Genomic DNA, 26,315 nt, shown 5'->3' with positions numbered 1-26,315 from the left:
AATTTCGTGAGCTACTTTCTAAGTAATCATACAAAGTTTACGGAGCAAATCGTCAAGATCGGTGCTGTACAAGCTATGTATATCTCATGTACCACTGATTGTTCAGTTACAACTTTTGGCGACATAAACTCTTTAGGCAGGTAGCAAATACCATTAAATTGTGTTACCGGTTTACATATCGATCATATGCGGTACTGAAAATCATTCATACAAATGTTCATATGCGCTTTATTTTATAAAACTCCTCTACGTATGCAGTGAAATTTTTTTTTAGCTCCCAAGTAACTTATTTCAAATGTAGAATTCGGTTAACGTAAAATTTTCTGACTAATCTTCCTGAAAGGTATGTGCCGCTCGGCATAGCCAAAGGCAGCACTGCCCTTACTTCTTTATTTCAGTTTCAGCACCGATGATTTTTAATGTGCACAACTTCAAACACTATTGAATCGGAATAAATATAAGATTTTCAAAAATTTTTCTAAACTACATTTCAGTTGACCTACATATTAGTACTGGGATTGTAACCGGGTCATGGATGATCATTGGAAGGTGAATTTGACGGAGTAGCAGAAGGTTAAGGTGAAGCACCAACTTTGTATACATCATCCCACGATTTCATTTTGTTAATATTCCAAGTGCTGCCGGTCTGGAATAGTGCAGGACTCTTGACGATTGATAAATATTTACAGCTGCCCTTCTCAAATGAAGCCCTTGTGCATGCGCCAATATCCTCTAGCTCGCTTACTTTTCTGAAAACAAAAAAAATAATAATAAAAATCGCGTCGTCTTAAAGTTCGCAAACCAAAAATTTGCCCATTAACTAACCCAGTTTTCGCGAACTCTACGTAAAGTCCCACATAACGTTTTACCAAAGTTGCCTCAGGCGATATTAATGGGTAATTCCGTGGGAATTCTGCCGGTACCCTAAACAGGAATAGTGAATCATCACCATGCGCAGTACTATAGTTTGCATTGCTGCCCGTATATGTTTGTGAAAAAGAATACGGTCCACGATAATCGAATCTTATTATGCCTTTTAGATTCTGCGCAACGGCAGAATTTACATTGAATTGAATGGTTTTGTAGATAGGATAAACAAAACCGCCGTCACCTACAAGCTAATCAAATAATGTTCATAAGTATTAGTATGTATTGTTATAGTTGTTATTCGAATTTTTTTTTTTGTTTTATTACCTCACAAAAGCCATCCAATGTTTCGTCGTTTAATTTATGTTGACCATTCATATACATTTCAATTGTCCGATTTAATGCGGCTCTATCAATGGTATCAGGAAATTCTAACATGACACCCAACAATTTGTCGAAATTGTCATTGAATTGCGCGCGCAACGAAGTACTAGTTATTAGACGATTTGCCAAGGGTCCGCCTTCGCCCTTTGATGTTACATGCCCAATTATCCATGGCTTTTCTATGCTCAATGACGATGGATCTGCGGTTAAAAATGCACCATTCCATGAGCTTTGTTCAATAACTGGATGGAATATGCCCAAAGGATGGATATACCATGATTTCAATTTATCGACAGCTTTTATTAATACAGAGGGATTTATTTTTCGTAAAGCCCTTACTAATCCTTCCGAAGTTAGGTATGCAGCTTCTCGTATGCCGACAGCTTCCGCCAATTCTATGGCTCTTGATTTCGGATCTGTCAATGGTCTAGCAAATGGAAGGATTGCCGCACCGCTTGCCAAAATAGCGTTTCGGTATAAATCTATAGTGTACGGAGTAGTTATACATATATGAATAAGATCTCTTTTTTTTTGTATATCTACACAAAACCTTTTGAAGCAGGACTCAGCAATTGATAATGTGCAGCTGCAGCGCCAGCGCTATTCCCAAAGATAGTCACACGATCAGGATCACCACTGAATGCCGAAATATATTTTTGAATCCATTTGAGCGCTAAATTCTGATCCTTGAGGCCGAAATTGCCGGGCATTTCTTCATCGTTAGTACTAAGGAAACCTATATTTATTTAAGAATATTATGGTTAAAGCAAAATATACAATATATACAGGGAGTTTGGTTCATGTTTTCAATGTTGTCCATGCATTCTTTACCAAATGGGCCTAAACGATAAGCTGGTATAACCAATATAACTTCGTCTGTATCCATAAAGTATTCCGGCCCTTGGGCTTGAGGACTAGCCGATCCACTGGAAAATCCACCAGCATACAAGTAAAATAAAACCGGTAACTTCTTATAGCCTACATTCTATATAAACATAAAATCCTTTATTAAATTCGTTCGAATTGTACCATCGAAATGCATCCATTAATATTACCAAAGGACGGTAGACGTTCAAGTACAAACAATCCTCTGAACCCTGGATACTGGACCCCGCCTTCACGTAATCTTTTTGTATACAATCTGGCTTCGGATTTCGTGCTGCAAGTGTGCCTTCCCAAAGTCCGTATTCTACAGGATTCTGTAATGAATGCGCCAAGTAAGTACATACATATCCGCGGTTCGTAAGATTTTCCGCGGAGGATTACTTCCTAGCACTTACACTAAATCGTAAATCACCAATAGGCGGTTTGGCAAATGGTATGCCTAGAAAGCCTTCGAATAGACGCTTTTGAAAGCCTTCCATATATTTACCAATTACGCAAGACGTGCCATTGAGACAAACTTGCGGTGATTGCGTCCGTACTAGGCCAATATTGAAGCAATGCACTGCAAATACTGCCAACACAGCGTTTAGCTTCATTTCCGCGACAATTCAAATCGATCTGAAAAAGAAATGAAGTAACATATGAATTTGAATCAAGATTTTTATACCGTTCGGGGAGTGATTAGGCAAATGAAAACTAACTGGACGTGATATGTATGTGTCTTCGTATATGTGTACATTTAGTTATATTATTAGTTATTATAGATAAACTATTAGATAAACATTTTTATATATTTGATCTTCAACAAATTGCCCTCATTTGTATCAACCCAGTAAGCAGAGTAACAGTTTCGATTTTATATTAGGACTTTAATACATGTAGGTTTCTAAAGGGATCAATGATTGAATCCAGATTCCAATGCATCATTTCTAACCCTCCATCTTAAACCAATTTGGTGGGGCCACTCCGACTTATACGGTTTAATGGCTCACTGAAGTATGCAGTGTCTATTCACCAGTAGGTGCAGCTGCAAGCGGTTTTCTTTCTTGGAGCAAGCGGCTCACTATATAAACGTTTATTTGGTTGCGAAACCATCCCAGTTCCAGCAATGGGTTGCGCGCTAGGTTTGGGACCCGCCACATAAAAACCACTTCCAGTGAAGAACAAAAACAAAGTCTCAGATTTTTGATGACGACCACGGCAACGTGAACTCTTAGCCACTTGCATACCCTACATTTTTCTAGAAACTCAATTTTTTTTTTTAATTTTGGTACAAATTTTGTATAAAACATTTCAAATTTTTTTGTGAAATTTTTGTTTTCGTTTCGAAAGCACCCTACAATTGTTTTCAACTCGTTTTTATTATGTAGTATTTATTAACTGGAACACGAGAATCGAGTTTCTTCAACTACTACTGCTACTTTTTCTGTATTTTGCACTAAAAAAAAATGTTTACAAACAAACAAAAATTCAAAAGCGGGCTCAACTGGTCTCTTGCAAATTTAAAAAAATCAATCAAATTAAGTGAAAAATGAAGACTCCAGTGAATTGTAAACATAAAATGCTAATTTTGAACCACTGTGCGACGCTACGGTGAAAATATCCTTCGCCTGTTAACCGTGAGGGATGGTAAAAGAGGGATAAAATTTGCGAAGCTTTGGTGATATGACTCACCGTCCCACTTTGTATATTAAATATCTTATCTACTTTATAACTTTTTCCAGTGATATACTTGTGCGGAAATGTTTAGAGGCTATTAAAAGTAAGTAATAATAATTCATTACATACATTTAATAACATTTATTTATTGTTTTATAGATGCACAAGATGCAAACTAAAAATAGTATAATACATGTGTATGTATATACAAATATTTAAATAGCTCAAAACGTCAGAAAATTGTATCAGTAATCTTTGTGATAATAAATCACATATTTACCAACTGGCTTTGTTTAGTATCTTACATTTATTGTGTTTTATAATAATTTAGCTTGCGCCATAAATCCCTATTATACAAATTGTTTTTTTTTTTTTACTTATTTATTATTTGCGTTCGTGTACCTGTTAATTATTGAAAGTTATCAAAAACTAGCAGGTTTTTGCGTTCGCGTACGCAAAAAACTTGCAAAGTAGGAGAGATTGAGAGAGCATAGTGACATTTCATTTTGAGGGGAAGCTACACGTGTACTTCATTTCATAATTGTGTACATTCAGAGTGGTATAAAAGATTGTATGAATAGCGGTGCGATCAACTATATACCTGATTTCGTTCAGAAAGTGTTGTTCAAAATGTATAATCTGCTTTTTTTGGTTTTAATATTTTATTTAAATGTCACTACCACAAAAGCAGACGCGCCGGAAGTTTGTATCGATGCACTCGGATGTATCGAGGGCATTTATAAACCGGAGAATGAAGTAGAAAAATATGAAGCCTTCTATGGCGTGCCATTTGCCAAGTCGCCTATTGATGACTTACGTTTTAGGGTAAAAAAGGAAATACAAAGTTTACGAAACGCGGATAATATATTTAATAAATGGTTTTTTCCCGTACCAGTACCAGTTGAGCCGTGGAATGGCACACTTCTAGCGAAAGAGCCACATAGAGAGTGTCTACAAAGGAATTACTCCGCATTTCCCCCTCAGAAGACGGGCGTAGAGGACTGCCTTTATTTGAATGTGTATCGTCCTGCGGTGAGTATTTTGCGTAAAATAGTACAGAGTGATAAGATTCAATTTTTTGTACATCACATATTAATACGAGCGGCACTAAAAATAAGTAGTCTAGCTAAGGAGAAAATAAGTTTTGTTGATTAAAATATTTTCTTATACGGGTAAGCAAAATATTGTCCAGCATGACTTGTACAATTTTGCACCCTTAGCACAAAGAAATTGGTGAAACATTTTTCGTGCAGTGCAGTCAGTACCTCTAAGGGTAAAAACATAGTGGTGAGCAAAGAGCATCGAGCAAAGCGTCGATTTAAAACGCATATGCAGTGTTGCCAGGTTTTCGGCATGAGAAAACGTCCCTCTTGGTCTGAAAAATGGTAATTTCCTACCCAAAAACGTCTTTTTCAAATCAATGTACAAAAAATTCGTCTTAATAAACTTTTATTGCATACAAAGGTACATAGATATGTACGTAAGGCATATTAAAATGTCATTTCGACAGAGCACATTTAAAATTCATTGTAAACTGGTTTGAGATCGTTAATATAAAAATCATTTTATACATATACTTGTGACCAGCTGATTAAGTCAACAAAATTTCGATCGATTTTGGCTGTTTCTCTTTTGTTAATTTAATGTTTATTATTTTTCTATAAAAGCTCAAGCTGATTATATAACAAACAAAATATAAATCCACATTTCAAACTTTGTGCTAAAGTTATAAAAAATCTGTAAAGTTTCAGCTAGATTTTCAACTTTTTATTCAGATTTTTTAGAATTTTTTTTGAGTATGCAGTTTGATAGCGCATTAAATTTCAGGGCAATAACGTGCAAGTTTGAATGGGCTAAATATTCGCGTTGATTTTTAATAATTTTTTTTTTCTTGTAGGCATTTGGTTAGGGGGTCGGTGGTCGAAAATGCTAAATTACATTCTGCTAAGAAGGAGCATAGCTNATTTTTTTTGAGTATGCAGTTTGATAGCGCATTAAATTTCAGGGCAATAACGTGCAAGTTTGAATGGGCTAAATATTCGCGTTGATTTTTAATAATTTTTTTTTTCTTGTAGGCATTTGGTTAGGGGGTCGGTGGTCGAAAATGCTAAATTACATTCTGCTAAGAAGGAGCATAGCTATATTTCAGCCTTTTTTGCGTTCGTTACATTTTCAATGAAGTCTTAAAAAAGTCGCCTAGTTTTTTCTGACTTGTTATGCCGCTACAGCTTTTTTGATGCTTTTGCTGGCGTGCGTGTTGCAATAGATCAGCTTTTCCTGATTTGGCTTTTAATGTGCCTATTGCAAGCATTACAATAAGCCTCGTAACCTCAAGTGTTTACACAACCAGCCTTTGAACACGGGATCCTTAGTCCAAGATAAAAAAAAAAGTGCGCGTACGCTTGGCTTGCATCATATTTAAGTCATCTGTGTCCAAAGAATAAATATATTTTGAAGCAGCTGCTGCAAAACACAAAGCTTGTAAAGATTTTTTAAGAAAGTAATTCAAAATCAGTTCTACTTACAAGAACCTTACCGTCAAAGAGAAAATTTACTGGGAAGTTAAAAAACGTCATTTTTTAAACAAAAAACGTCCAAACGTCAACGGGATACAAAAAACGTCCAAATGACGTTAAAAACGTCAACCTGGCAACGATGCGCATATGTGTCAATGGGAGAGCGCATAGTGAAGAGCAAAGCGTACATACACGTTTGTTAAGCTGATGCCAGATAAAACTTTGTANTACTCATCAAAGTTGCTGTGGATTTTAATTATTTTGATTTAAAATTATCAGCAATGTAATTAAGTTTTATGTTTCTGCATGAAAACCCGAATTTGGACGAAACAAAATAAATATTAAACCGGCTGATTGTCAAAGCGCGCAAAAAGATGGGAGTTGACCATCTTTTCGCTTCGCGCTGCCGCTTCAACGATTTATGTGGCATGCTTTGTGCATTTTCATACAATTCATCTTATCTGTCAAAGCGAATCTGTCACGTAAAGCGAAGCAAAAGTTTTATGTGACATCAGCTTTATTGAAGCTTTGCTCGATGCTAGCTCTTCGCTCAGCTCTCCGCTCCACTATGTTTCGACCCTAAAAGATGGTTTTTGAACCCGCTAACAGCTTCTACTGGCGATGTAGATCGTTGCTGCATAGTTTATATTTATGTACGAAAACAAAAAAAAAAATAGGTGCCAAATTATAGGTATATAGAGGATCGATCTGTTCGATAGTTTCAGTGAATAAAAAAGGTTTGTTTGACTAAATAGGTGTGTGACAGTACGCATTGGCTTAATGAAAGACCGCTTGACGTTAGTTGACTGTTGCCAACAAATGGTTGCATCTGACTACACTGAGCCAAAAGTCCAATGGTTTCTTCAACCAAGTTATTGTTTGATTTTTTTCACGGTAAATACACCGATTGTAAGAACACATTTGTATGTCTGGTTGTAGCTAAACGTGCAGAGATGCTTGCTGTTATTGCTTGGCTTCCAGCAGGTTTGCGTTCGAATGTGTAATTTTTTTGTTGTTGTTTTTTTGTATTACGAAAAAGCATCCGTGAAGTGAAGAGCACGATCGAACGTCGAAGAAAATTTATTCAAGTTCAACATTTGAGGGTAAATTCACAGAACTGCTGTAGCTGAGCGTGCAGAGATGCTTGCTGTTATTTTCTAAATTTCAGATAATTCTGGTTCAAATCCCGCCAGAGGCTACATGTTAAAATTATATTATACATTTCTGTTTTATATCTCCGAATTTTAAAAAGCATCTATGAAGTGCAGAATACAAACAAAAATTTGTTTAATGTAAACAAAAGTATGTTTAATATTACTAAATCATTGTTGAAAATATCAACCATGGCACTGTAATATTAAACAGAAATAACTTTGATTCCTTTTCAAGTTTGAATTTGGTAATGTTAACCAATTTTTTGTGATTTTTTTTCACAGTGTAAAGGCTTATTTTCGCTATGTCAAATTCAATGGCATTTGCCGTCAAATAAGTGAAAACACATTGTGAAATGGGATTAAAAAAGCGATATATCGATTGATTTCGATGAGTGTAGGTCTTTAGTCGCGTACATGCGCTACTAAATCGGCTATCTATCTGGCTTAGTAGGCCCATAACATCAACGGTAAAATTATGTATAGAGCATAAAAAAAATTTTTCAAAATATGTCCACAAATTTTGGTGGCAAAATATGACATGGTGAAAACCAACCATAGGAATTAACTGTTTCACATCTTTCTATCTGTTATTTTTATAAAAAAAAAATCAAGGATATTACTGGATCCTATTTTACTGGAAAACCCCGTTTTAATTTTCTTAACTGTCTTCCTTCATTTGTTCCATCAAATTATATCATACATTCAATATAATTTTTCCAATCCTGGGGCCCATGTAACTAGATTTTTGAAGTGCTTTAAATACATAATTACAAATTTCTAATTCAAAGGTAAAAAAAAACTCAAAGACTAATTTACCTACTACAATTGACCTCTTCTTTCTCACACTTATCGCTTTTCGTTTGGACAAATTTATTGAAAACAAAATTTTCCCCACAGCAACATTCTACCGGAAAACGACCCGACAAACGACAAATTGTGTAATAAAGCAATATTTTGTCAATTTACATTGGAGTATGATCTTAAATAATCAAAATTGAAACGATGTGAAACAAAAAGGACAACATTTATAAACATTCACAAAATTGGGTACAAATATGATGGATTTTGACATGATCAAAAGCAATTGAGCTTAATGCAATGTTACTTAACATAATGAAATAGTAGAGCTTTAATCAAAGCTTTTAGCAAAAGCTTTTAGTAGAATCTTTTAACAAAAAGCTTTTAACATAATATTTTAACATAACCAGGGTTAACACAACTAATAACATGTATAAATGATAACATAAGTATATAAGTGAACATGATAATAAATAGGGCAACCAAAAATATGTCGTAAAAACATGATTTTAAGCGCTTAAAATATGCACGATAAAACAAGAAATATGCACCAATAAATATCAAAAACTTACTTAAAATATGAATTAAAAAAAAAAATACTAGCTCAATTATCTTTGTAAAAATCTATTGAATTTTACTCAAAAATGTTCAAAAACACTGATAAAAGTGAAATGTTACACATTCAGATCGTATTCACTTACATATGTATGTATAGAAAAAAATGCAAATTTAAATTAAATATTTTTGTTGCAATAAAAAACAAAATATTCAGACAAATTTTCAAAAATGATTGCCTGTCATCGCGGAATACATTCCTAAACATGGAAAAGGCACGAGCTTTCCATTGTATTCAAATAATAAGCACAAATCCAGATAAAAATTGTTTCGAAGTTAAGTCAACATTCTAATTCGATGGCTAAGTGGAAGATCGACCTTTCTCGGCAGCCAGTTCAAAAACGCCCTATTTTTGAAAACTTTTCAAGAACGCCCTACATCAGAATTTGATTCCCTATTGATGCCCTATTTCAGAATTTTATTGAAAAACACCCTATCTCGGAATTCGGTTCAAAAAAGCCCTATCTCAAACGAAAATACATTGAAAAGAAGCTGAGATAGGGCGTTCTTCAGCCAAATTCCGAAATAGGGCGTTCTTCAGTCAAATTCCGAAATAGGGCGTTTTTCAATCAAATTTTGAAGTAGAGCGGTCTTGAAAAATTTTCTGAGATAGGGCGTTTTCGAACAGACTGCCGAGATAGGTCGATCTTCCACCCAGCCATCGAATTGTATATACTCGCAATGTTGTCCTCAGAAAACTACTGGTGGAAAAACTGGAGATTTGATCTCTTCTTTTGTTAAGAGCGAAACGCACCACATAAGCGGCTTTTCCAACCTTCAATACACAATACAAATGGCTCGAAGAAAAGGAAAATTTCGCTTGGTTTTCCAAGCCGCTTGTGTGGTATATTTCGCTCTTTAGTCCACAGCTGTATGCAAAATTTTACGAATCATATAGACGGTTATCGATACAAAAAATCACATTGTCAACTATAATGCAGTGTCGTAAAGTACGTAATCGCGGAGTGGTGAATTTCAAAATACTTATTGTGGGCCTGTAAAAATCAGTAGAAAAGTTCCATGGTGAGAAAATTTTACATTTCAGATGTGCCACTTCGTAACTTTTTACTGCTAGAAATTTTTGACAGTAGCTTTGATGCCACAAAAAGGCTAGCAAGTTAAGCAATCAAAATGAAGTATTTATATGGAAAATGTTTGCCTTTTCTGATTTTTCCAGAACAGAAAGCCATGCACTTATTAGACGTCTTAGCAATAATATAAGGTTCTTTCCCGTATGCAACGCGGTATCCCGCGGGTGCCCAAAACAGCCCAGAAATCATTCCTGTACTCCAAAAATGGGTAATAGAGAGCGAAAATTGGAACGTATTGGAAGAACTAGTTTGTCCTAAGGTCGGGTTTGGCCGGTAACATATGCATATGAGCCTTTCTTTTTTAAGTCGGACGGATTTCGTAAAAAAAAAAATTATGTCATGTCTCCGATTCGCTTCAAATTTGTTTTATGGGTTCTATACATGAAATAAGCTAAAACGTGTTCGAGGAATTTTTTTCTTCTTTTTTTTCTTCTTCGGGCAGATCATATTTTTTCGTGATTCTGACTATATCATTTATATGATATTTTAATAACTAAATATATTTAGTTTAAATTTTAAATTTTTTATATGTTGAAAGTTTATTTATTAATAATCAAAAATTTTCTCTTCAACTACAAACAAATTCATAGAACCATAAATTGAAAATCAAGAATTTAAACAAGTATAAAAACATACAAGTAAAATACCCTCACTGACTAATCATGTACTTCCTCAAATGTTATATCTCGGGTTCGGCTCACCCTAGAGACTTCATCTTAATATCATTTTAAAGCTAAGAAACGGGCTTAATATTTCTATATATAAGATGGTCAAGATTGTCCTAAAGCTATCTTAGCTATTGAATAACTCAGTGAGAGGGGAGACCAGTATGTTTGCATGGATGTATTTATAAAAAAATATTTATTGGTTCAAAAATAGTGGGTAGGCACTGTGGCCAATGGTAAAGTTCATTTACCACCTCTGCACGGTTGTAAGTCATGCAGAGTCCGCAAAATGCTCCGGAAGCAGTGTCCGGAGGATGCACCAGACTAGGCCGAGCATACTTTGAAGTGCCATCTTATTGAAACTAAAGAAAGTTCAATTACTTGGCAGTTGAGAAATGCATGTGCAAAAATTTCTTAAATTGCATAAAGGAAATTTTTGCACAGGCAGCAGTACATAGCACGAATTTAGGCCGTTCCCACGACAGTCGGGTCTACGTAACCGGAACGACCCAGATTTATATTTGGCCAAGGACCGTCACTCCAGCAACACTCCCCAAAAACTCTTTGCGGAATTTGTATGCTGCTACAACAACAACAACAACGAATTTAGGCGCCCAGTGTTAGCAGTCTCGCCTAAACAGCTATTAACCGTTGAACTGTTTGAAGTTGATCTGCATAGTGAAGACCAGTAAATTAGGGATTTAAAATTATACCATCGTAATTCTTGTTTAATCCTCTATAAAAAGCGTGGTTCGAAAAAATTGGGGTTTTTCAAGAACTATTTTTAAAATATTTTTCTTTATGACGAGATGGTTTATTTTGTGAGAATCAAAAATTTTTTTGTAATTTTTTTTTCGAAAACTTATGTTAAGATATATTTGGTAAGGTGCTAAACATCGGGTTTTATCATACACTCGTGTACATCTAAAGGCTTTTGGTATTTCGAGGAATTTCAGAATATCATAGAGGGAGAGGCTTTAGCATAGAAATACTCCACGGGAATAGTGGGCAAGCCTGGATACTTGGAACACTTGCCTGCGGTAGAACCTTTTGGCTGGTATGCGGATCCTTTCGGCGAGCACATCCACACGCCAATGTCCTTGGAAAACAACCATAAGTTTGTAGGTATTTTCCTTGCTCATTCTTAAAGAGCCTGGTTTTAAGCGACCTCGTAGGTATTCCACACCTATCTGGTAGTATTAAGCGATTCTGTACAGCTCCATGTCTGCTTAGCTATAGCATGCTAAATTACGTTAATTATGCTTTATGATTTCCGTGAGCGAGCCGCCCATGTCCACCGAGGTATACAAATTTTGTGCAGCATTTCACAATGATCAGAAATTGAGCCCTGCTCTCTACGTTGGAATTGCCGACTGGCTATTATAGATGACGTTGAGCACAACTTTCAGCTCCGTCCGAATTGGGAAATACCTCTCCGCTCCGTTTGAGACCAATAGTGGATAGAGCCATAAGATCTGCCACCCTGTTTCGCAGCGGCACCATATACAGTAAAAGAACTATGCTGCTGGTGTATGCGGATGACATAGCCATCGTTGACCTGAAACCCAGGGATGTCGGCTCAGCATTTTTCAGCTTAGAAAACGAAGCTAAAAAGGTTGGTCTAGAGGTGAACCAGCATAAACGCCACTAACAATGTCATGTATTACAAGTGCCAACGGGTGCTACTTTGAGCTCGGTAGGCAATTTAAAAGCAGAGCCCTCTTTCGAAGAACAAAAATTACGCTCGCCAAACCGCTCATCATGCCCGTGGTGAATTAATTACTTCATACAAGACGCAAAAGGATCTGTTTAGTTTAATGAATCCGATTTGTCACATATCCGATTCTTAGTTTTCTTATTGACTTCTGAATAATTTCCACTAGTTGCCTTCGTACTCAACTATTTGCACTTTGGTCTCGATCAAAGCAAAGTCTTGAGTTGAAGTTTGTTCTATTTGTATTAACAATACTCGTATTTACCTCAGCTGTTTATTTTAGTTCGCTTGGTTTTGAGAACACAACAGATTTAACTCCAAGCTGAGTACATAAAACGACCACCCTCAAATGATAACAAATAAAACACCTCTATGAGGTAAAATTTTCAAGTAACGTCAGCAGAACTAGAAACCAGTGTACGAAAATAAACTTTTTAGTCCGTGTTACTTGTGCTTACCGATCATTTCTTTCACCGAATATAGCGTCTTGAGCAGGTGCACTTATGAGTTCACAAAGTATGCAATAAGCACATATGTACCTTGTACATAGGACCTTGCCACTGTTGTCCATATGAATGGTATGTTATGAGTGGTGCGGCTTGAGTGGCAGTTTAAAAAATTGCTTTTTTCATACTTTGAGGCACCAGCCACGCCCACAAAGGCGTCCGCATAGTAACGTTCTAGAGCAAGAACTTCTTAGTTTTTTTTTTTGTACTTTAATTCCATAAAGTTTGAAATTAAAAAATACAAACAAAAATGTATTTCAACGAGCTCGATTTTCCTACCGTTGAGTTACGTTTAAGCGGCTGCTTAAACAACCTACTTTTAAAAGCTAATTTCAATTTTCTAGTCAAGGAATTGCATTTGGGATAGCGAAGAAGCGTCGATATCTTTGTTTCTAGGGCTTAGAATAGTATTTATGAAATACATTTGTACAAATACTATATGCCAATACATATTACCTGCTTTAAATCTTAATGTGGTGCTACTGAAGTTTCGGAGTTTTCTTTTTTATATATGTATGAATGCGTAAGGAACGACTTTTATCGTGGACGCATACATTTTGTGTTGCTGAAAGCACATTTCGTGCATATTCTGTAAAAAAAATTAAAATATGTATACTAACTAATTAATTGACTTCAAAAAAAGGAGGAGGTTATCAATTCGTCGGAATGTTTTTTTTTTTATTTTTTTATGTACATACGTTACCGCATAACTTTGTACCGCGTCAACCGATTGGAATAATTCTTTTTTTAAAGGAAAAGTATAACCTCAGAGGTGGTCCCATACTAACTTGGTTTAGATCCGAGCATTGGATCATGAAGAAATTAACGATAATTTTAAATTTTTATACGCGAATTGTGGTCCGTTTTTAATTAAATTTAATTTTTCAACTTTCAGTAACGTTCTGATGAAAAACTACCTGTCTTGGTTTATATACACAATGGTGGATTCTCTGTCGGCACTCCGAATCATGAATTTTATGGTCCTGACCCGTGCATATCATTTGGGTCCATTTGGTGAGTATTGGTATCTATTTACTTAGCGATCGATCATTCGCTGCGATTTGTTTTAGTCAAAAGCTTCAAAGAGGAATTGAATTCACTGCTTTAATGAAACTTTTTTCAGGGTTTCTAAGTACCGGAGACGAGCACATGACAGGTAAGTTTACACTGAGTGAAAATGTAATGTGTAGAAATGTAATTTTGAAATTTTAAAATTACTACGGTGTATTTTTCTTAAAAACATATGACTCAAAACTTACGATTTAAAAAAATATATTTCATTTATAAACAATATATATATATAATAAAATAAAATGTCTATCATAAATACTTGAGCGTACAAAATTTTTGATTTTTATTCCACCACCAAAATCAAGTTCACGATGCGGCCCAGCCGCATCCGTTTATCGAAAAGTCCGTGTAGGGCAGAGCATTTTGTATGGAAAAAATCCAAATATTGTTCGTTCCCGAAAATGTGTCCATTTATAGGAAATGTCCGCTTATTAGATCGTCCGTCTATGAGAGCTTTCACGATATTATGTTATGTTATGTTATGTTATATTATGTTATGTTATGCTATGCTATGTTATGTTACCGTTTATGTTATATTGTTAAACGCAATTCACCTCAATTCAGCATAGCTCATTTCAAGTCACCTCACCTCAGATGAACTCACCTTCACTTATCTAATTTCACCTCACATGAGCTCACTTCGCTTCAATTCACTTCTCCTTAACGCATCTCGCCTCAACTCCCCTTAATTTTTGTTGTTGAATTTCAACAGCTGGCCGAACACTATGACGTATAACTTTTTAACTAGTATTTTTTTTACAAAATAGTATAATTGTTTTATTACAGGGGACTCTGTAAATGGACCTGGCATCAAAAGTAAAATTATATCACAGAACACTTTACTTCGCACTTCATAAAAATTACTCGAACCTCTATTTCCATGAAAAATATATGAGGGGTTCAAGCAGGTTGGATGGTGTAGGTCACATAGCTTCGATTGGCCACTCCGCTGTGAATCAAGTCAGATGCCTGTAATTTAATGTTATTACACGACAATTTAATCCCAATCGCCCCTCCCTAAATAAAATCCTGTATCTGCTACTGTGTGGGGGGGGAGCTGCTTTGTGAGACCGAAGGTGACGATTTTTGTCATTTCTTTTTAGAATTTGAAGTGTGCACATAGCGGAAAAATGGCAAGAACATTTATTAAGAAACTAATAGAGCAGATGGCTTGCCACACATGACAAAAAACAAGGAGCTTGTCCAACATTTTTAGCTTGAAGGCATCTTGGACTCCATTTGTCTGCGTTGCATTATCAAGCTCAGCGCCCCGAACCTGCATAAAGGCTGCTTCGACGTATGTTTCCTCGTTCACACATACTTTTTCTTACTTTTTGATCAAAATTTTCTCCGCAAGCTCACACTTCGCCGAAAACATTTCGAAGAATACGTAGAAGTTACAAAAAGTGGATACGCGATGGTAATAAACGACAAAGTACCTTATGAATGTGTATACTTACTTTATATTTACAGTTAGTTTTACGCAAGTCATGAGTAAACATAATCGACTAGTTTTTTTTCGTGTCCGTTATTTATAATTAAATACTATTTTGTTGTTGAATTGCTGTTCTTTTTGTGCACAAATAAAGACCTTACATGGCAAATGTTGTCTCTCCGTGTTTCATGTTTACTCATATTTACGTACAATTAGAACAGTTAACCACGCATGTGGCGAAATGAATTTCAACCGATCGTTTTAATTTCTGGTCCGTTTGGACCCTGCTTTAGAGGGCAAAGTTGCTAAGTTCATTTTTTATTTTAATTTTATTTGAAAGGGAAAAACTTCTGATAGCCATTTACTTCCAGTATTTCGCAAATCTTTGAATACAACATTTAAGAGTGATTTAATGGCAGAAATGCTAAAAAATTAAAGTATTATGGTGATGTGTAATAAGGCGCAACGGAAGTAACGTCCATGGGCACTTCTTCTTATTTGGCGCTGTAACCGCCTAAGCGATTTTGGCCGAGTTCAACAAGGCACGCCAGTCGTTTCTCCTCTGTGCCAACTGACGCCAATTGGAAATGCCAAGTGAAGCCAAGTTCTTCCCCACCTGGTCTTTCCATCTCAGTGGGGGCCGTCCTCTTTCTCTGCTACCACCAGCGAGTTCCGAGTTGAATATTTTCAGAGCTAGAGCGTCGGTGTCCATTCGAACGACATGACCAAGCCAGCGGAGCCGCGAAGGCATATTTTGTGCAGCATAAAAGGTCTGCACCGTTCGCTCGATACGTATATATGTACATACTACGTAGTATACAGCTTTAAAAGTGCAGTGAAATTATTTCACTTTTGGCCTGTGTATTAATGTCATTGACATTAATTCCATTGACATGATTGCACGTCACCAATAAAACAAGTACCTTAATCCTATTCGAAACGATACATTTTTTAATATCCCTTGCTTCCTAGTTGTATCAAAACATGCGTTTTCATAAAAACTGGACTTAGCAATTTTTCACTCTAAGCTAGCGGTATTTGCAGAGAGAGATAAACAAATTTTAGTTAACTTAAAAATTCATTTAATATGAGTAAACAATCAATATTTGTTTCACTTTATTCTCGCATAGAAACCAACAACAATAATTAACTTCGAGATAGTATAAAAGCCTGTGCAAATTTCTGTACGACCTGACTTCTTTCGAATAACGTTAATCAAAATGCATAATCGTCTTATAATAATTTTAATATTTTATTTGAATGTTGCTACCACAAAAGCAGACGCGCCGGAAGTTTGCATTGACGCATTGGGATGCATTGAGGGCATTTATGAACCTGGAAACGAAGTTGAAAGATATGCAGCTTTCTATGGCGTGCCATTTGCTAAGCCGCCGATTGGTGAATTAAGATTTAAAGTGAGAAAAAAGTGAAATATCTTAAGGGTTTCGAAAAATGTGTTTAATAATTTTGCCTATGCGACAGAATCCCGTACCAGTTGAGCCATGGAATGGCAAACTTCTAGCAAAAGAGCCGCATACAGAATGTACACAAAGGAATTACCTTTTAACTCCCCTTAATACAACTGGCGATGAAGACTGTCTTTATTTGAATGTGTATCGACCTGCGGTGAGTATTTTCACTTTTCAACGTTTTTCATCGCACACCAATCCAAAATATACATGCAAATATATGTGTCCGATATTTTGCTGAGCTAGTGGCAAGCAATTGGCGAATTTAGATATATATATTTTTTTTTTAATCACACACTTGTGAAGGCCTACAACCCCTTGGAAATTTGGAGGATTTTCAGAATATCATATAGAGAGAGGTGATTGCACTATGAAATACTTTGCGGGAATAATTCGTTGGCCCCGAGCTACTTTATGTCAAGTGACCGACAGCCAACAATGTGGTGAACTATCCGTAGCTTAATGAGCTCTCTTAACTTTGTACTAACTCAGGCAAGCGCGAATGTTCATCTTATCTAAGTGCTGTCAGACAAACTATCGTAACTCAAACGTGTCTAATTTTTGTGTCTTAACTTCACAACTTCACAGCTTAACATAAGGTGCATCAGTCTGCTATTCATGATACGCGGGCAGTCACACAGAATGTGCTCCGAGGTTTCCTCCGCCAGCCCACAGAACCTGCAGTCCGTCTCTACAGAAAGCCCCATTTTGTTTAGATGGTACCTTAACTTGCAGTGTCCTGTCAGGTAGCCTGTAATAGTCCTAAGACCCTCCCGGCTGAGTTCACGGAGTCTTTCTGAGTTCCTCTTGGAAGGAGTTATGAATTTCTTTGATTGTCTCATTCCCTTTGACTTACGCCAGTGGGCAGCAATCTGAGATTCCTCCCAACTCCTAAGTAGTTCTGCAGTGTATCCTATAGATGTACCACAGAAAGGCTCGGGACCATGCATTCGCGTTTGGGCCCCACGTTTTGCGAGATAGTCAGCCCTTTCGTTGCCTTCAAACCCTTCATGCCCAGGGACCCACCACAGCGTAACTCTATTATGGGCTCCTAGGCTATTCAGAAGAGTTTTACAACTGTCCACAAGCCTAGATGTCGTTTTAAATGAGTCTAAGGCCCTTAGTGCTGCCTGGCTATCCGACATAATATTTATTCTGGCCCCGTTTGTCCTTCTCCGAAGACATTCTCGAACACAGACTTCGATTGCGAAGATCTCCGCCTGGAATATGGTTGGGTATGAGCCCATTGGCAGACTTTTCTGGAACCTTGGTCCAAGCACGCCTGCCCCAGTACTCCCGTCTTCCATCTTTGATCCATCGGTATACCATACTTGGGACCCTTTGTCAATCATAGATATTATCGCTTTACAGCAGTCCCTTTCAGGAATTCTGACCTTGTAGGGCTTATCAAAGGATAATTTCGGTAGCATGATATCTGTGAGCTTGATAGCGGGATCATCCAGAAAAGGCTTGAGAACCTCCAAGTGACCCCAAAGATCTCCAGTCTTCATGCTGATTACATTGGGCAGCCGTATGGAGCTCCAGCAGGCCTCCTTTTCTATCAGAATAGATATACATAGATAGATATATATATATTTTTGTTAATATTGCTTTTAAATGAATTTTTAACGCAAATAAAACTTGTATTTTATGTAGAATATACTTTATATTTTGACTTCAGCGCCAATTCAGGGTCAATTTATTAAAAATCTATGATTTATTATGTTTCAACCACATACGCCAAATTCGAACCAAATCGGACCATAAATACGGGTTTTCGAAATATCTCGACCTTGGCACCACCTAGGAAGACCATTTTATGCAAACATGATACTACTTACATAGCCAGTATATACTTTAAAAAGCAGACAAATCGGCCCGTAAATACGTTAGATATAAAACTTTTATTTTTTTTTGTCGTGGTGGACCTTCCGCTGGAAACACCCATATGCGATTTCATTATAGCGAGCACGAAGTATGCGTGTTAGTCTAGCGCTCGCCGAGCTCACACTAGGTCCAACCGTCCAAGAGTGAACCACAGGAGGACAGAGGCGTCCCTAATTACTCCTTATCGGGGGATAACGTTTCAAGGGTGCCTTTCCATCGCCAGGTCAGCAGCCACGCAGTTTTCCGCGATGTTACTGTGACCTGGCACCTAAACTAGAAGAAGTACTGTGGTTCAAAAAAATTAAATTAAATTAAGGAAACGCCTGACGGAATTCGAACCCAGCACCTTCTGGAAGCTAACAAATAGCGGCACGATCCTCTCCTCTGCACGCTCAGCCACTGCTGACTACGAATGCATGCTTTCAAATGTTTAGTTTGAACAAATAAAATACAATTATTGCTTTCAAATTACACTATCTTTTTCGAACGTTTCGAGCGTTTTCTGGATACGAAAATGAATTCGGTTTCTATTCGTTTCCGCATACGAAATTTTTTTTTTAGTTGTGCTTCTTTTGAAGACGGTGATATTTCAAAATACTGACGTGGTAAGGCGATTCTTCTGTCAGACTCCGGACTCAGCACCAAAAAATCTATAAGAAAGCAGGTGTTTCACTTAGGTCTTAAAATTTTGTTACACTGCGTAACCGAAAGAAATCGATAGGGCTACACTATCGGACTTGCTTTGGCAGACTATTTCCGTCGGAATTCATCTGCTCCTGAACAAAGACACGATGCACGATCGGAAAAATCTATATACACTCGCCTTATTAAAGACACTCTAGACATATGTGATATAAAGGAAGTCATGGTAAACTGTTTGTAGTAAAGCGAACTCTCAATCGACCAAACCTGAGCCCTTTCACCTAACCATAGAGCAGGTGGCCAACCGATCTCTGAAAAGCTTTGCAAGAGCGAGTCTTGGGAAAGGAAAGGCCATATCCTCTAAGAATGTGGAGAAGATAGGTTCTCTGCTCTCGCTAACACTGTTTTCTGGAGACGACACAGAGAGAATGATATTTTTTGTAAAAAGGTTAAAAATAGAGTTATGCAACAAGACAACAAGAGGCTTCACTTCCCTTTTAAAGGCTCCTCCACCTTATGTTATTATATATATATTAATTAAAATTATGTACATAAACTTTATGCAAATACGGCCTTCAATTCTTCACTATTGTTAGCTTTCTTTAAAAAAGCCAAATGTGATAACTTTCAATGACTTTTTCATATAATAATTCGGGCAACAAGTAAACCATAACTTCACGTATTTTGTACTTTGATTTCAACAAAGATGTGGAATTATTCATAGAAGCACAACAAACCAAGGAGTGGTCACCAAGCCATATTGTCGAATTTCGCGCAATGGAGGAAAATTAAATACTGCACACGTTATGCCTACGGTGACCATCCGTCCTTTATTTTAAAGGACAGTCCTTTATTTTAACCCCCTGTCCTTTATAACTTTTTTCAAAGTAAAGGACGCTTTTTGTCCTTTATTTCTTGAACTGTCCTTTAAATCGGCTCTTCATTTTTCAGGGGTAAATTTTTAAACGCAGAATATGAAAAATAAAAATGTCCCTTGTAAAATATAATGAAAACCTTCGCCAGTTTGCTTCGCACCCCACTTAAGGGTTTCTATTGAATCGGTAATCTTTGTACAAGCTATAAAGCACAGGGAAAGTTTTGCTCAGGATCGTGTTGCACGCTGAGTTTCCAGTTCCACTGAAAGAGAACAATGAACCCCCTGCTGCACAGTGGTTCAAAACTGGCATTTAGTGTTCGCAATTCACTGGAGCCTTCATTTTTCACTTAATTTGATGAATTTTTATTTTTTTTGTTTATGAAAGCTTAAGGTATTTGCAAGAGACCAGTTGAGCCTGATTTCTGAACTTTTATTTGATAATATCAATTTTTTTAGTGCAAAATACAGATAAAGTAGCAATTTTGAAGAAAATGTATTCTCCTGTTCCAGTTAATAAATGTTACATAAAAAAAACTAGTTGAAAAATGTTGTATGGTTCTCCCTAAACAAAAAAAAAAAAATACACAAAAAAATTTTTAAATATTATAAAAAAGTGTTCACTAAAATAAATATTTTTTTTTGGTTTTTAGTAAAAATTTGTTGAAAAATGAAACCTACGCATTATGAACATTAAATTCCAATTTTGAACCACTCTGTGCGGCTTCGTCGTGCCGTATGAATTATGGTAAACGCATTTTCGTAGCAAAGGATGGCGAAGTCCTTGAAAAGGATTTGGCTTAATTTTTCGCTACAGAAGGGGAACTTGTACAATTAAATAATATAATTAACTGCTATATATTTGATTTAAATTACGATATCGGTAAGGTACTTTTATCACACAAGTTGTATGTACGTATTCCCAAATCATTTTGAAAAAAAATGTCCCTCATTTTACGTTGGTTAATATGGTCACCGTAGTTATGCCGCATGTGGTACCGTGTTTTTAAAACCACATTTCGTCCATATCGTTGAAAAAAAACTGAAACATGCATACTAAAGTAGCTGTTAGACGTGGCAAGTGCAAGTCCTTTTCAAAAGTCTGTCAAACTCAAGAATTTCCAAAAGAGATTACAGGAGCAGTTACACCGTGCATTTACAGTGGCTTTCAAAAGCAGTTTTTATTTCTGAAATCAAATATTCTAATACTAATTTTATCTGTTTACACGGTGAATACAGACAAGTTCACTTTAAACTATGTTACCAGACGTTTTAATGTTTATAACAAAATTAATGACCTGAAAAATTTACTAAACCTGCTAAAATGTACACAAAAGAATCACAAGATGCCTAATACAATAATACTTAAATACTCCATATCAGTAGAATAAATGAATTATATGTATTTTTTCATATTTTAATCAACATCTTTATACATTTTTGCAAATTCGCCAAAAAACGCGTCACACGGCAACACTCGATTGGTTTGACAGCACTTTCAAGCTGAAATTATTTCTCGAAAGCGATTTGCGTATTTTAGGTTGCGGTTACACCTTGCAATTTTTCTTGCCGAAAGTGATTTCTGCAAATACGCAAAAAGGACTTTCTGACTGTTTACACGGGAAAGTAGACTTTCGATTTCCACATTTTGACAGCAAAATGCTTAAAAAAGCGCTTGCATTGCCACGTTTAACCGCACCTTAACTTTTTATTTCAATTGCAGTTAGAAGCTAATCATTTTTTTTTCTATCTACAAATGCAATTAACTACATTGAAATTTTCTACTTTCAGAATAGTTCTGATGAAAAACTGCCTGTCTTGATTTATATACACGGTGGTGATTTCATTTTCGGCACTCCAAATCGTGAATTTTATGGTCCTGAATATTTTATGGATACGAACGAGGTTATATTGGTGACCATTGCTTATCGTTTGGGTCCATTTGGTGAGTATTGGTATCCATTTATGTACTTAACGATCGATCGTGCGATTTGTTTTATTCCCAAGCGCCAAAGACTTGAAGATTGAATTCACTGCTTTAACGAAACTTTTTCAGGTTTTCTAAGTAGTGGTGATGAGCACATGACTGGCAATTTTGGATTAAAGGATCAAAATTTAGCTTTGAAATGGGTGCAATCGTATATATCCGCATTCGGTGGTGATCCTTCGCGTGTTACCATTTTCGGTCATAGTTCTGGCGGTTTGTCTGTCCATTTTCATATGCTAAGCCCTGCTTCACAAGGTATTCCTTTGTGTTTCATTATTAATAAACAAAAAATTAGAATGCAATGTTTTGTCAATTTAAAGGCTTATTTCGTAATGCTGTTCCAATTAGTGGTCTTGCAAATACGGTTTGGGCACAGCCAATTGACCAAAAGGCGCAAGCCATTCAATTAGCCACAGCTGCTGGAATTAGAAATGCTTCCAACATATCTTCTATAGAACTTGTTAATGCTTTGCGTAATTTACCGGCAGAGCAATTGATGGAAGCCTACGATGCATTGAAAACTTTCATAAGTTTTCGAGCCACCATTGAAGAGGCATCATGGCCGGAGCCATTTTTAACAACGAATGTGCGCAACTTACTTAACAGTAATCCGCCGGAGACAGTGCCATGGATTGCAGTTAATACACCCACGAAAGGCGAAGGCGTGAGCATAGCTCCAAGACTTGCTGGTAATTCGTCTTTGCAAGCTGAGTTCAACGAAAACTTTGATGACTTATTTAAGCTACTCACAAATTTGCCTGCTGACGAATCGAAAGAGGTCAACGATGTGGTAGAACGTTTAGTGGCAGAATATATGGGTGGAGTTCGAGAGTTGAATAATGACACGTTGGATGGTTTCTTAGAGGTAGTTTATGAAAGCTGTTGTTGAAATAAATATCTTATTCCCTCTACTTAGCTTTTAGGTGATTCCTGCTTCATGTATCCAGCATACAAAGCAATTGCCGATAATGTGGAATCTAGTAATGGAACAATTCCTGAAGGATATATACTGTTCAATTATCGTGGGCCTTACTCATATTCAGAGCGGTTTACGGGTAGCACAAAAGACTTTGGGACTACCCACGGCGATGATTCATTATATCTTTTCACCTCGCAAGTAATAGCACCGGATGGATATTCCAAATCGTCGGCAGAGGCTGCGTTGGTAAAACGATATGTGGAAATTTATGTGGAGTTCGCTAAAAACGGGTGAGTTAAATTAATTTGGGTGTATGACCAGTGATCGGACTTAATAAAAATTCTGTGTGGTAGATTCTGGAAAAAAAATGTGGTAGATTTAGCAAAAATGTGGTAGATCTCAGGTTTCGGATCAAACTTTTTGCAAAAATTTAAAAAAGAATCTGCAAGGTTTCACCTTAACTGAAAACTTTTTAATTCGAATCTCTAGAAAAAACTTTTAACTTGGGTTTTGCCAATTTTGACAATCCTCAAGTAAAAGTAGTCAACGCGTTAAAAACTTTAGATGCACTGTAATGTGCTAACTTTCACAAAAAACGCCGATTTTTCTCATTTTCTTTATTAGTTCTCTTTATAAATCATATATTTTGCAATTTACCACAATGAAATGACGTTTCCCGACGAAAAAGTTTAATATTGAGAAATTGAGAAAATTCATGGTTTGACAGTTTCTTTTCTCCTCACATTCGGCTTTGCTTACTTTTACTTGAGAAATCTCATCGACGCCGGGAATGCGAAATCTTGTATACTATCATTCTTGTTAATTTCGATATTTTTACCATTCGATGCCGATACTTTTTACTCGAAATTTTTTAAACGATAGTTTTTGGAATCGAGTATCTGAACCCTTGTATCGCATCGAATCCTAAATGTACATGACGAAGTTAATGTGAATAATGATACATTTGTATGACAAATTATTAGAAAATAAAATGAAAATGTCAAAATTTAATTTTCTGGGAATTGGGCAAGACAATTTGTATAAAACTTTTTGTAGTAATATTTGAAATATTTAGAGTGAATTTTCCAAATTCCAAGATGTAAAAATTTGTCCTTACTAAAATTCCTATTGAAAGTTTTGTTGTTAATATTGTTTTTAAACATTCCATTTTTTGCAAATCTATGTCGTACTGTAACCTTACTTACATTGGAATTTATATATATTTTGAGCTTTAAAGCGCAGAAATGTGAATTATCTTAAGTTGGTATGTTGCGCGCCTTCAGAGATGTACATACTTGTCATAGTGCAAAGTGTTTATTCTTTATTAGAAAATGAGACCAATATTCAGATTTAATTTTTTGAATTTTATATCGATATTTGGATCATCGAGTCTTTTTATTACGATATTTTTACAGCCCGATATTTTTACAGCGATGCTGTAAATGAGTACTATATCGGTACTTTCGATTCGATATCGTGTCCCCACCTGTTATCACATAGTGTTTAGTGTTGGACAACTTTTGCTCTTAAAATTAAGAAAAAAAATAAAGAAAATCATGTGGAGCTAAATTTTAAATACTCAAAAATGCGAATATGTGGTCGATTTCAGACCTTGTGTGGTAGATGTGCTGGATGCTCCAAAAAGTGGTAGATCTACCACAATGTGGTAGAAGTCCGATCACTGTGTATGACGGGTATTATACTATTTTAATATGTGCTTATATTCTATTTTCAGAGAAGTTGAAGTGTTCAATAAAATACAGCCCTGCACTAAAGCACTGTTTGGAAAACAAGGCTTTTGTGACTATTTGTCCATCGTCAAAGAAGAAGAACCATTCGTGGTTGACAACTCATGGAACACTGAGCGCATGCAATTGTGGGAATATGTATATAAAACCTTTTATTGAGTTGTAATCAAAATAAATACACGACTGGTCAACAGTGGTTTTGATGACCAAGTGTTATAGAATAGAATAGAATTATGCTGGGGTAAGCACTGCGACCAATAGGTCTATTGTGCCCCGAGCTAATCACAACACTGAATCCAGACCCAGGGACTCCAAGAATTTCAGAATGGATCCCGGGGGCAGGGTGTGTATGTGATATTCACTTGGCCATATGTGTCCTAAGCACCTCTCCCTTCTTCGCGAAACGGCCTCACACTCCAGGAGAAGGTGCATTGGAGTCTCTTTGGCGGAGTCACAGAAGCGACATAAGTCGCTTGACCAGATCCCCAGATTAAACAAGTGGCCTCTGAGCCTACAATGACCCGTCAAAATACCTGTNATGAGCGAACAAGTTTTATGTATTTATTTATACTTGTAAATATTGTTTATTTTTTACTTTTGTTAAACCCAAACTGTTATAAAAAAGTATCCTTCGATTAAAAACGAGTGTATGCTTTTAGTGTGGTAAAACACTCTTTTTTCCAGAGATTTGGTGCTTTTTGAAACTCAAAAGTTGGCAACACTGCATGTATTAGTAAAAATCGTTGCCCACTTCCTGTTTGCCCGTGATTTCCCCTGATCTAGCCCGCGAAATGAGCTCGCTTGCCCGTACTTGCAAAAAAGCTACTACGGTCCATGTGACCATGTCTGGTCTACGGTACTCGCCGTCGGCAATGCGTAAAGGCCCGTAAATCCTCCGCAAAACTCTTCCCTCGAATACTCCAAGAGCCGCCTCATCAGATACTGTCATTGTCTATGCCTCTTCGTCATATACCAGCACGGGCATGATAAGTGACTTATAGAGTGTTGTTTTCATATGTCGAGAGGACTGAACTCCTGAATTGCCTACTCAGTCCAAAGTAGCACTTGTTGGCAAGAGTTATTCTGCTTTAGATTTCGATGCAGACATTATTATCGGTGTTAAGGCTGGCTCCCGAGAAAACGAAATTGTCTACGTTTACGAAATTATAACTATCAACAGTGATGTGAGTGCCTAGGCGCGAATGTGCTGACTGTTTGATTGATGACAGGAGATAAGTCGTCTTGTTCTCATTGGCCACCAGACCAATTCGCTTTGCTTCCTTATCCAAAGGCACAACAGACGTCGCGATTCTTGTCACCGATGATGTCGATACCATCAGTATAAGCCAGCAATTGCACGCTCTTGTAGTAAATTGTTCCTGAGCGGTTCAGTTCTGCAGCGCTTATTATCTTCTCCAATATCAGATTA

The 26,315-nt window shown here is 36.5% G+C and overlaps 2 protein-coding genes across 3 annotated transcripts; one reads left to right on the top strand and one right to left on the bottom strand.

The window, feature by feature from the left end:
- Positions 1-303: 303 nt before the first annotated feature.
- On the bottom strand, positions 304-23,333 carry LOC108366614 (venom carboxylesterase-6-like). Of its 2 annotated transcripts, XR_001848113.1 has the most exons (9): positions 23,253-23,333; positions 2,532-2,754; positions 2,307-2,450; positions 2,083-2,236; positions 1,802-1,987; positions 1,195-1,733; positions 826-1,118; positions 504-749; positions 304-438 (listed from the first exon to the last, which is right to left on the bottom strand). XR_001848113.1 is itself a non-coding variant. In XM_017621069.1 (8 exons), the coding sequence occupies exons 2-8, from the start codon at positions 2,730-2,732 to the stop codon at positions 575-577; spliced, it is 1,692 nt and encodes a 563-aa protein (XP_017476558.1). In that variant the 5' UTR covers positions 2,733-2,754; positions 23,253-23,333; the 3' UTR covers positions 326-574. The 2 variants fall into 2 exon arrangements, 1 of the variants encoding a protein (XP_017476558.1); XM_017621069.1 differs by having other exon boundaries at positions 326-749.
- On the top strand, positions 16,552-25,104 carry LOC108366629 (venom carboxylesterase-6-like). The gene is made up of 7 exons (XM_017621084.1): positions 16,552-16,775; positions 16,843-16,986; positions 22,024-22,177; positions 22,289-22,474; positions 22,540-23,084; positions 23,136-23,428; positions 24,874-25,104. Exons 1-7 carry the CDS (start codon positions 16,581-16,583, stop codon positions 25,043-25,045), a joined length of 1,689 nt encoding a protein of 562 aa, XP_017476573.1. The 5' UTR covers positions 16,552-16,580; the 3' UTR covers positions 25,046-25,104.
- Positions 25,105-26,315: the final 1,211 nt, after the last annotated feature.

Source organism: Rhagoletis zephyria, unplaced genomic scaffold (genome assembly GCF_001687245.7).
Source record: "Rhagoletis zephyria isolate East Lansing unplaced genomic scaffold, Rhagoletis_zephyria_1.1 Rzeph_scaffold_00040, whole genome shotgun sequence".
Taxonomy (NCBI): domain Eukaryota; kingdom Metazoa; phylum Arthropoda; class Insecta; order Diptera; family Tephritidae; genus Rhagoletis; species Rhagoletis zephyria.
This window is presented reverse-complemented; position numbering and strand designations above follow the sequence as displayed.

What these genes read in the sequence shown, in the direction of transcription:
- LOC108366629 (XM_017621084.1), top strand. Translation starts at nt 16,581, where the DNA reads ATGCATAATCGTCTTATAATAATTTTAATATTTTATTTGAATGTTGCT. An exon ending in CGTTGGATGGTTTCTTAGAG is followed by an intron (nt 23,085 to 23,135) that starts GTAGTTTATGAA and finishes CCCTCTACTTAG; the next exon opens with CTTTTAGGTGATTCCTGCTT. An exon ending in GTGGAGTTCGCTAAAAACGG is followed by an intron (nt 23,429 to 24,873) that starts GTGAGTTAAATT and finishes TTCTATTTTCAG; the next exon opens with AGAAGTTGAAGTGTTCAATA.
- LOC108366614 (XM_017621069.1), bottom strand. Translation starts at nt 2,732, where the DNA reads ATGAAGCTAAACGCTGTGTTGGCAGTATTTGCAGTGCATTGCTTCAAT. An exon ending in TTGGTGATTTACGATTTAGT is followed by an intron (nt 2,451 to 2,531) that starts GTAAGTGCTAGG and finishes CATTCATTACAG; the next exon opens with AATCCTGTAGAATACGGACT. An exon ending in GTAGAGTTCGCGAAAACTGG is followed by an intron (nt 750 to 825) that starts GTTAGTTAATGG and finishes TTTTGTTTTCAG; the next exon opens with AAAAGTAAGCGAGCTAGAGG.